General features: G+C 43.9%; 1 protein-coding gene across 6 annotated transcripts in view; it reads left to right on the top strand.

The window, feature by feature from the left end:
- Positions 1-12,053, top strand: part of RC3H1 (ring finger and CCCH-type domains 1) — a 132,895-nt gene that overhangs the window by 79,247 nt on the left and 41,595 nt on the right. For 4 of the 6 annotated variants that reach the window (XM_073593431.1, XM_073593428.1, XM_073593429.1 and 1 more), the window contains exons 6-8: positions 4,854-5,054; positions 5,255-5,387; positions 7,161-7,312. In XM_073593431.1, the coding sequence (XP_073449532.1) occupies positions 4,854-5,054; positions 5,255-5,387; positions 7,161-7,312 (486 nt within the window). The remainder of the gene's footprint in view (positions 1-4,853; positions 5,055-5,254; positions 5,388-7,160; positions 7,313-12,053) is intronic. The other 2 variants (XM_073593430.1, XM_073593432.1) reach the window with 2 other exon arrangements.

Here is a 12,053-nt window from a genome sequence, read left to right as displayed (position 1 = left end):
GGTGTCTAGGGAACTGAGGAGTTTTTTCATCTCAAATGCAGACTCGGGCTGTACCCCCCTGATGGTTTGGGAGGCCCATAAATGTACCATAAGAGGTCTCCTGATAAAGATTGGTATACGCTTCAAGAAGGTGAGAGCCCAGCAAACCCTTGACCTTCTGGACAAAATCAGGGCCTCCCATAAACAATCATTAGCCAAACAGGTGCTGATGGATCTCACATCTCTGAGAAACCAACTGAGAACTCTGGTACTGGTCAGGGCTAAGGCCGTTATTGCAAAATGTAAACGTACCTTTTACGAACACGGTAACAAGTGTGGTAAAATACTGGCCAGGACCCTGAGAGCTCGACGAGCGCATGCCTTTATTCCTGAACTAATGGTTGAAGGAAACTCTAAGGTGCACACAATGGAGGGAATAGCAGAGCAATTTCGCAAATATTATGCCTCCTTGTACAACTTGCCGCGGCGAACGTCAGAGAGAGTTAAGTCCCTGGAATGAAAGGCCATTCGGGACTATATTCAAAAATCGGGCCTCCCTCGGTTGACTGATGAAGCCCTGACAGCTATGGAGCCGCCTCTTACTGGGGAAGAGGTCTCACGGCCATAGCCCAAATGCATAGTGGCAAGGCTCCGGGTCCCAATGGATATTCGCTTCTTTATTACAAGACTTTCTGTGAGGCCACATTTTCTAGCTGCTTTTAATGACGCAGGAGAGGGAGCGATTCCCCCAGAGGATACCCTACGGGCCTTCATCACGGTGATCCCCAAAGATGGCAAAGACCCTTTACACTGTCAAAATTACAGACCAATATCCCTCCTCAACGTGGACCTAAAGATCTTTACTAAGGTCCTCTCAATGCGTTTGACGGAGTGGATTTCATCACTGGTCCACTGGGACCAGGTTGGTTTCGTTTCCTCTAGAGAGGTGAGGGACAACACCACGAAGGCCATTAACCTCATCAATGCGGCCAAAACACGGGGAACTCTGATGCTACTTCTATCAACCGACGCCGAAAAGGCTTTCGATAGGGTGCATTAGCCTTTTCTGTTTGAGACCCTTCGTCATGTGGGTCTCAGCCAGAGAATGATGAATTGAAATTGGATATTGGCTATTTACTCAAGACCATCAGCTCTAGTGAATGGCCAACTATCCTCCCTGGGGATAACTAACGGGATGAGGCAGGGCTGCCCCCTGTCACCCTTGATTTTTATTCTAACCCTCGAACCTTTCCTGCGTACAGTGATGGATAACCCTAACATAAGGGGATTCCATCTTAGGGAAACTCTGTCTCCAAAAATAGCTGCTTTTGCTGACGATTTACTGTTTTTCATAACCAACCCACTGATATCCGTACCAAACTTGATGATGGAACTAAAGAATTATGGCGCGCTGTCCTTCTTTCAAATCAACTACCAGAAATCGGAGGCGTTAAATGTCTCCCTGCCAACTTCGTTAGCAAACGAAGTTGGAGGATGTTTTTCCTCCTAACTATCCCCCCCCCTCCTGCTGAGAGACATTAAAAGGGGCATACAGACTTGGCAGAAGGGCATGTTTTCCTGGTTCGGACGCTGCAGTATTATAAAAATGAACATTATGCCTAGAATATTGTACCACCTACAGGCCCTACCGGTCAGGGTTCTCACGCTCCTTCCTTAGAGCGGTGAACCGAGCGATGGTTTCCTTCATTTGGGCCCAGAAACCCCCACGGCTAGCACAATCCATTCTGCGTCTCCCAAAGTTGCAGGGAGGAATGGCTCTCCCAGATGTGAATTTGTATCACATTGCCTGTCATATGACGAGAATCATAGACTGGTGTCGACACGGGATACTAAAGCAATGGGTTCAGATTGAGCGGCTTCTCTCAGGAGTGGAGCTGGAAGGGTTACCTTGGTGTCAGAAAAGTCTTTCAATCCGTACCCTAAACCACCCTACGGTGGGTGAGACATGGCAGATAGCCCAAAAAGCTTTTCGAGAGCAATCGGTTGCACCAAACCCTTCTCCGCTAACCCCAGTAATTGGGAACCCGGCCTTCAGCCCGGGACTCAGTGATTCCAGATTCCAGGAACTGAAAGATTGGCAGATCTCAACTCCGCCACTACATCAGCAATGGAAAATGGATGACCAGGGAATACATCATGACTGACCCTCTTTTAGCGAACCTCACATTCTGGCAAAAGCTCCAGCTAGCCCACTTTTTAGGATCACAGCCCACCCCAACACTCTATGCGAGGACCCTGACGTCCTTTGAGCTACTTTGCTCGGAGCAAGAGCCAGTTTGCCATGTGATCTCGTTAACATATCAAATCCTCATCACACCCCCGAGGGGGTTCAGACATCCTTACGTAGCCAAGTGGGAACGGGACCTGGGTTTACAGCTAACTGATAGTCAAGTGGAGAGGATGTTTCTCTTCTCATGCAAGACTTCAGTGTGTGCCAAACAGCAGGAATCAGGGTTTAAGGTGTTCTCTAGATGGTATTACACCCCAACCAAAATACACCGGATGTCCCCTCAGTGCTCGGACCGGTGTTGGAGATGCGGAGAGGAATCAGGCTCTCTCTTTCACATCTTTTGGTCCTGCCGTTCCCCAACTCCATTCTAGATGGAGGTCCATCGCATTTTGCAGAAGTTCACGGACAGGACCCCTGAGTTTTTTTCCTGTTACATCTTGATGAAATACCAGGTAGGGCATAAAGGAAATCTATCCTTCCCCTCTTGGTCACGGCAGCGCAAAGCTGCATCCTCTGTGTTGGAAATGGGCGGAACCTCCGGGGGTGGGTGTATGGCTGAAGAAAGTGGCAGAAATCAACAAAATGGAGGACCTAGTGGCAACAGGTAGAGGTCTTAGAGAACAGTACCTCAAAAAGTTGTACTATTGGCTCGAGTTCTACTTCTCGGAGGAGTATACAAGGCAGATGGTTTGATTAGCCAGCGATTTACAAAGATCGGGATGGGTGCCGTGGGACCAAAGGCGAGCCCGGAGGCAAAGATGTTCTTCCCATCCCACAACCCTCCCTTCCTAACCCCCCCCCCCCCCCTTACTCTTTTTATTTCTTTTTTCTATCTTATTCTCTATCCACATTAAGTTTAGTTCTCGTCTTCAGTTCCTTATTAGGGTTTACGACCCTCGGGCCGTATTCCTCCCCCCCCCCCTGTTTTCCCTTACGAATAAATTGTTTAAAGATTAACATCATGTGGGATACAGCAAGCTTTACCTAATGGTGTATCACCCAACTTATAAGCACATAGAATGGCTTAGTGAACTTTTGGGGTTTCATGTTCTAGCTACTAACAGTTGTACCATACTGTTAATCTTAAATGGTTATGCTGAACCTACAATATACACTTTATACTATTGTACTTATTGTACCATCATATACTTGTTTTTGTATTGCTAATCTTTTCTCAAATAAAGAATTTAAAAAAAAAACAAAAAAAAAAAACACAGTAAACTGCAGTGAATTGATGTGAACCAGCCATTTAGGATTGAAAGGGATTTTTATTTATTTGTAATGCATTTTCATACAGTAAACTTTGTGTGTTTTGCGGCAAGAAAATGAACAAATGTGAAAAGGCCCTAGTGGTTTTCAGTGAGTTTTATGTAAAATCTGAACATAAGTTCAGCTCTTTAAAGAGGAGCTCATGTCTCCCCTCAAAAATATTAAAACGTTAGTAGCTACAAATACTGTAGCTGCTGGCTTTTAATAGGACACTTGCTTGTCCAGAAATCCAGTGATGTCCTCAACCGAGCCGATTCTTAAATTGGCTTTGGATCCAGGCGTTGGCATTTTAACTAATCATATGTACATATTTGCCAGCACACCACGGATCGTCAATTACATCCAATTCTTTTATTTAAGAATGATCACATCACAGAAGACTTAGTGCAATGTTTCGGAGCTGCGTCGGACCCTTTCGTCAGGCTTTTTAACGAAGGGAAATCTGGCAGTGAAGCCTTGCGGCTTTGCAGCTGGTCACCTACTGCGCATGCGCGAAGCACAGTGAGTTTTGTTAATGGTCCCGCGGTCTTCTGGGACCTGTAATGTGTGATGGAGGTTGGGGGTGAACCTTCTGCTCAGATCGCCGCGGCGCATCTGACTGGAAGTGAGTGCAGGTACTTGTCAAAACTAGGTACCCCCCCCCCCCCCCCCCCGAAAGTGTCAAGTATGTCAGTGGACTTTTGGGTGAATTTACGCTTTAAATTTGCTTTTTTTTTTTCTTCAGCAAAGCAGTTAAGCAGTTTGATACTTTTAAATAGTTCATCTGGGCCAAACAGTTTCCTTTGCTAAGTGATGAGGCTGCTGTGAGCTTTGAATCATACTGTATGTAACATTAGCTACATACAGTATGCAGCACTGTGTTCCGGCAGAGACTTTCCACTGTTGGAACAAAATCAAGTTGGGCTAAATGCTTCTCGACCATTCAGAAGATGCCTGATATTTTTATCAATTATTCAAGGCTTCCTCTGATTGGCTGAGGTGGAGAGGCGGGTGCATGTCATGATGTCCATAGCTAATCAGGGAAAACCTTGTATTCGTTAATAACAATACAAGACTTCCTCTGGCTGAGAAGCGCTCAAGCCCAACAACATGCATTAAGACACAGTATGAGCTCTCAGCAGCCGCATCATTTAGTAAAGGAAATTGTTCAATGTACCAGCCTGGGTATTAGGCTTTTTAGGATTAGCTGGGTAAACACGTACAAAGGTGAAATAAAAAAAAAAAAAGTAAATATATGTAATATGCAACATGAGAGGGGAAGTTGCTGTGGGAAGCCCACATCATGTAGTGAAATCAGACAAAAACTGTTTACGTACAACTGTGTAAGACTTAACAGAGTATTTTACAATTTCAGGTCACAAAGCGTGATGAAGATTCCTCCCTGATGCAGTTAAAGGAGGAGTTTCGCACTTATGAAGCACTGCGCAGAGAGCATGATTCTCAGATTGTGCAGATTGCTATGGAGGCTGGCCTGCGCATTGCTCCTGATCAATGGTCCTCTCTTTTGTATGGGGATCAGTCTCACAAATCCCATATGCAATCCATAATTGACAAGGTAACCGCCTCATTCCTGCCCCAGCCAATTTTTTTTTGTCTGTTTGTCTTGTTCTGTTTTCTACAATGTACATGATTGTGCCCCATCTTTATTCCATTACCTTTTTGGTTCTGTGTTCCTACCCTTACCCTGTGTATTTTTCTAATTTGATAGTTTGAAAGTCAAGCTAGTTCATTTATTACAAGAAAGGTTTTGTTAAGTTGCAGACCCCGGCCTCGTTTGCGCAGAGTGTCCAGGAACTGACCATTGCTCTACAAAGGACTGGAGACCCTGCCAATCTGAACAGATTACGTCCCCATCTAGAGCTGCTGGCAAATATAGACCCAAGCCCCGGTAAGTGTTTTGTAAACCTGACAGAAATCTGGAATTGAATGACTAGTACGCATGATGAGAAAATCTGATGAAAAATACTGCTTTCAGAGTGATCGTTCGATGTTCTGATCATTAGTACACAGCTTTTGAGAGCCGATCAGATATTTTCGCATGAACAGTCGTGAAGGGAGAAGCACAAAAAATTATCATACGATAATGAAACGACCGATTTTTGTGTAATTCGTTTAGTATTCAAAATCGTGTGACCAGGACCACGTATGCTCGGAAACAGTAGAATACATGCAATACAATAGAATACATGACTTCACTTCTGAAGTTGTAGTCTGTCTTACAAGAATTTGAACTTACGGAATTCGTTGTGCACATGATGAAAATATGCATACATGCATTAATGGTTTAGTTTGGATTGCATAGGATTGTAACAGCCTTAGTTACATCACTTATACAAATAGTAATTGGCTGGGAAAATCAATTGTGGGGAATCAACTCTCCCTTAAGCAGGCTCAGCTATAGTTGTGGAGTTGCCTACAAACATACAGAGTTTTACTAATCGGACTGTAAATGGTGGGACTGGGCATTCTGTCTAATTTCCGTAGGCACCTTTTCTGTTTGGAAACCACCTAATAAATTCCTAGTGACCCTACTAGATATTTATAATGAAGGAGTTTGTTTTAAGTCAGATGTTACATGGCTGACTAGCACAAATTGATATTGCAGGTGACTGTGACTGCTTCCACCTAGCAACATTGGTATATGTACTGCCCACATACCCACATACAGTTATACTACAGATTTATTCAGAGAGTCGTTTAGCAACACCTACTGTACATTGCTTTTTTCATTCATGAATACTTAGCCTTACTCTACTTATACCAGAATTAAAGATGAACTGGAGGCAAATCTAAAAGACACAAATTATGGCATCTCTGTAATCCTTAATGCATTTTAAATGCAAGCAGTGTAAATAACTGAATTTGACCTGTATTAGCCTCTTGCTGTCTGTATAACAGAGCTGGCGTGTAAACGGAAGAAGCAGTACAAGGGGCCAGCCAGTTTTTGCAGACTAGAAGCATGCTGATAAGAGGAGAAAGAGTGAATGTGAGATGAGATGATCACAGTGCTGTTTCTCCTTTCATTGTCCAGTTGCTAGAATTATACTGGTTTTATTTTATCTTTTAATTTGCTTTTTATTTGTTTTTGGCAGGAGTTTTACTTTAATATTCAAATACATCAAACTTAATGAAGTATGCAGAGAAATACTCTTTTATGACAATGCTTTAGGTTCCTGAGATTTAAGAAGTAGTACAGCCAAAGCGCATTTTGCTATACCCTCTCCTGTGGATCACAGGAGTGCAGTTTGTTTTGAACTCCTGCGACCCATTTTCAGCAGAGAGCGGGCTGAAGTCCGCTGTCTGCCAACGTCAGAGTCGATCCAGGCTCGGGCGTCATCACGACCATAGGGTCTCTGGATCTGGCCGCTGCCACCCCCTCCACAGCCCAGTGCTCCAGTGAGCGAGGAGGGGGCTGAGCAGAGAGCTGCTGATTGACAGTCACCAGCTATCTGCCCAGGGAGCTGAGAGAACTAAGCGATCAGCAGTGTTCAATCGCTCGCCTCTCGGTGTTAGAGGGGCCAGGGGACAGGTGCAACATCCGACCTAGGTAATTATGAATCTGAAAAAAAATGTAAAAATTCTCTTTTAAAGTGTGTAAAAATTAGTTTTTCTAGCATCATCTTGACAATTGAAGAGATTTATTTTGTTTATCCTTTTCTAGATGCTCCACCTCCAACATGGGAACAACTAGAGAACGGTCTTGTGGCCGTGAAGACTGTTGTTCATGGGCTGGTGGATTACATCCAGAACCACAGCAAGAAGGGGACTGATCAGCAGCAGGTGAGCGAGGCGCGGAGCTACTGCATGATTCAGGTACCGCTTTAGAGCTACAAAATTGTCTCCAACCAGTTGCTTTTTTGGGAAATCCAAGTAAAATTGTTTTGCTTCCAGGGTGCTAGACGGTCTCGCTGTGAATGCATATGGTAAATAAGGGAAAATAGACAGAACATTTTATATAAGGGTCTAGCGCACATGAAATTAAGTGTTTAACCATCTCCTTCCCCAGCTGCATTAGATATCCACAGAAGGGTGAGAGGCAGAGAATACAGAATAGTATGGTAAATTATAATCCGTATAGCACCAGTACTGTACTCAACCTTCATACTCAGCATGGACACAAAAGACTAGGGGTTGACCGATATCGTTTTTTCAGGGCCGATACCAATACCGATTTTTCGGCAGCCTTTCAGGCCCATATCTGACATCAGGTGCCAATATTCTGTCCATTGGTGTCACTTGCCACTGTCACCCAGATGCAGCGTGTCACTTGCCACTGTCACCCAGATGCAGCGTGTCACTTGCCACTGTCACCCAGATGCAGCGTGTCACTTGCCACTGTCACCCAGATGCAGCGTGTCACTTGCCACTGTCACCCAGATGCAGCGTGTCACTTGCCACTGTCACCCAGATGCAGCGTGTCACTTGCCACTGTCACCCAGATGCAGCGTGTCACTTGCCACTGTCACCCGGATGCAGCTTGTCACTTGCCACTGTCACCCAGATGCAGCGTGTTACTACTTACACTACTTCTGGCAGCACCTCCCCAGCGGCGTCCGAGTGGGTAAACTTCCACATGCAGGCAGGTGGTGAGAGATGACGTAACTATCTCTCTGCTCGCCCACAGCTGCAGCTTTGTAAAGAGCTGCCTTTGCTGCCCCACTGTAGGGGCAGAACAGCGTTGATGCAAGGTGGTCAGTGAGAGATGTCATCTCTCTGTTGCTGGCCACACCGCTAACATAGATTGGCAGAGATGGGGAGGAGGTCTGACCAATATCGGTAACTTTCTGACCGATACCGATTATTTGAAAAATGTGAATATCGGCCCCCAATAATTGCCCGTTCTGATAATCGGTTGACCCCTACAAAAGACCCATCCATTTCAGCCCCATGTAGCTTAGTTTTCTGCCCTGCCCACTGCAGTAATCTTCTGAAGTATCTAGCACAATGTTAATCTGCCTGTATTTTTTATGTTTTGGATATTTTTTTCTGTAAGTGCTTATGAGGTTTCTGGTGCCATGCATAGTATGGTGCTGAATTTTTCAGTTGCTTGGCATTCTTATACATACATAGTTAGGTTCTGTGTTACATGGTCATGTGCTATGTGATGCTGGCCACTGCACCTATTGCTTTTTGTCTATATGGCCGCAAGGTATGCAACACTATATTGTATATGAAACTTGGTGCCCTTATTTACTGCACATTGATGCTTATAGATCAATAAAAGCTGTTAAACATGCATGCTGTTGCTTATTGGGTTAATGGTATCCAATCCCATAATCAATATTTGACTGATTAGTTTAATTTACCTTACCTAAGGCCTGTGAGCTGACAGATTTCTGGGTACCTTCCGAATTGTGGTTGTCATTGGTGTAGATGAAGAGCCTGCATGTTAAGTAAACCTGCAATCCTGGATTTCCCTCTGGTGCTCTATTTTTTATGATGATTGCACTAGTGTAATGCATACGTAATTCAGCGAAATGGACCAAGAATGCTGTCAGTATTTGTGTAAGGCAACAGAAATGTATTATATCAATCATACAATACAGGGCACCGGCTGGCTATTCATAGACACTGGGTTATAGGCTGTAGTAGATAGTGATAAGGTGTTTGAATGTGCCATCATCCCAATAACTAATAGTATTTAGAAACCATCTTTTTTGTGGGACTGTATAGGCTTAGGCTGAGACAGTGTATTTTCATAAAAGAGAATAAAAAGACTTTTATTTACACAAAATATTTAAAAGGAAATTGCATGTACATCAAGAGTTCTTCCTCATCTGCTTTTGCATACTGTATCTTTAGGAGATGTACTATTGAATGCAAAGCCGCTTTTGATGTACATGTGTTGCTTTTTAAATATTTTTGTATAAATTAAAAGTATTTTTATTCTCTTATATAAAAACACGCTGTCTCAGCCCACGCCTATATAATCCTACTAGAAAAGAGTTTTTCTAATTGCTACTGGGTTATAGGCTGGGACCTTCAGGTGATTGAACACTGGCAAGGCTTTGCTAGACCCTAGGCGCACTCCTGTATCCCTGCCCACTCTGCAGCACCTCAATTTTTTGCTAGTGTCCTGATACAGTTGACATGTTCTCCCTTACAAAATTATCATTTACCTCACTAGTCTATTAATTTCCTTCGGATTCTTCAATAAACTCTTCTGTCAACTCCTCACTGTCTTTTAATTCAACAATGGGAGCAATGCATCTGGGTTGGTAAAACCTTGGGAGCTGTTCCCAGCCCTCACGCTGTGTGTGGGGATCACCTATAATGTTGCTTCAGGTACTGAATCCTGCTTGGGTGCTCACCTTGGCACTTGTAGTTAGCTACAGGGTGCTATACAGGTCCAAGGCCACTGCCTCCCTATGGAATCCAGACCCTGAAGCTGCTCCACCTTGACGGGTGAAGCCTGGACCCTGATTAGGGGACCAGCAACACAGACCAGTAAAGCTGGCCATCCAGTGATCAAAATTGGGACCAGTTCAGTGGGAGCTGGCCAAATTTCGATCCACGTATGGCTGTTCCCATTTATGTGAAGTCTATCAATGAGAAGTCCTTTTATCGATAGACTTCTCATGAGTGGCCTTGTTAGTATATTTTTGCTTAATCCATCATTCAGAGCATAGCCTTGTGCAGATGGCCTGGTGGTAAATCGCATCATAAATCGCACTTCTACCACCACTTCCACCTAAAGCCATTTATAAGATATTTTGGCACTTCCCAATGTACTTTTACCATCGGGACTTCCTGCAGGACAATCTGTACCTGGGTTACTGCGTACTTCTTCACAGACATGCTTACCCCAGTTTTGCATCCTACTCCATGGTCACCCCCATAAGGGAATACCCTCACCATTTGCAGAAACCAGGCATAGGGGAACCACGTCAACAGTTCAGGTGAACATTCACTCTGCTGTAGGCCTGCAAAACACTCTGTAGATAGGATGTAGATATTTAGGGGAATGAAAAGGACCCAGAGGCAGTGTTAGAGGAGACCGCTGAAGATTTCTCCCCCCGGCTTCTCGTACACTTGATGTTTTGACTTCACATAATATGCTTGCCAGTGCAGGTATGCCCACTTCTGCTCTGCGCAAAAGCCTTGGCATTGTCACACTCGATTCTCATCAGTTTTGTTATGCCCACTTGGGTACTAAAAGAACTGCTAAACCAAAAATGACATTCACAATTCATGAACAAATAGGATGTACAATTTTAGGATTGGATTACCTTGTAAAGATATTCACCGCTCCGTGAAACATTGCCAAACTCAATTCAGTTCAAAAAGAGTTCACTAAAAAACAGTCTGATCCAGTAGTAGACCCTACTTTCTGTCTTAAACATCTAACTGTGCCTATAGAAGGTGTTCCTTCATTTAAAAATACTAAAGGAAAACTTGAGACACTTTTTTAAAGGCTCTCTTTAACCACATCCTGACCAGCATATGTATATAACCCCCCCCCCCCCCCCCCAATATCCCTTTGTTTCCTTCTGAAACAAATTTAAATCTTTGTCAGGGCTGTTGAATCTGCAGCCCACCTAAATACTTTTGTCTCAGGTAGTAGTGGTCTTTTCTGTTCATCAGGAGGACCGCTTCAAAGGATTTTATTCCAGTCTTTTCAAACCTGTGCACAGTTCCAAAACCCAATGTCCTCTTGGTCCTATCCTAGAACAAAAAAAACCTAAAAGGCGTATTTTCAGTTTCCAAATTTCACATGGAAGGTCAGCTGTAAACTCCCTGGGACAAGGTGAATACTTGGCATCAGTAGACTTCCAAGATGCTTATCTGTATATTCCCATTTACCCACCACATCAGTACTTCCTGCACTTCTGCGTCTAGAGTATTCACAAAGTTGGTTGTACCTCTTCTTGCCTTCTTAAGAACTTGGAGCATTCAGGTAACAGGGTACCTAGACTACCTTCTTCTGAAGGACTCCCTTCCTTTTCAACTATCTGCAAATGTCTGGATGATTATTAAGCTGCTTCAGACCTTCATTTGGATAATTAACTTTCAAAACTCTGTTCTCCAACATTCCCTTCACCTAGAATACTTTGGGTTCTCCCTCGCTTGCTAGGATCTTAAGATCAGAGACATCCTTCAGTGAGATTCTAAATGAGAGTTCTGAGCCTCATTCAAAACCGTACCCTTTGCTCAATTCCATTCAAGGCCTTTCCAATGCACCATCTTATTGGCCTTAAATAAGCACACTCCTTCCTTTTGATTTCCCTATGCGCCTCTCCAGCCAAGTAAGAAACGCCCTAGCTTTGTAAAATATCCAGTCAAGTCTTGACAATGGTGAAGTTGTTGCTACCACACCCATGGAGGGTGATAACATGCTAGCTTCACAGGCTGGGAAGGAGGGTTCTATTTCCTCACAGTTCAGGCAACATGGTCTCTGAACTCATCAGGAAACCCTTCGGATAATCTTTTCTGCAAAGTGGCCTTTCTAGTAAGATGTGTCTCTGAAATGGCATCTCCCTCTTGAAGGAAGCTATTCTTGATCCTTCACAAAGACAAAGTAGGCCATACATGATTCAGTTTTTTCATTCAGCCA

Source organism: Aquarana catesbeiana, linkage group LG07 (assembly GCF_042186555.1).
Source record: "Aquarana catesbeiana isolate 2022-GZ linkage group LG07, ASM4218655v1, whole genome shotgun sequence".
Lineage (NCBI taxonomy): Eukaryota > Metazoa > Chordata > Amphibia > Anura > Ranidae > Aquarana > Aquarana catesbeiana.
Note: the sequence above shows the minus strand (reverse complement) of the source record. Positions and strands in the feature narration are given on the sequence as shown.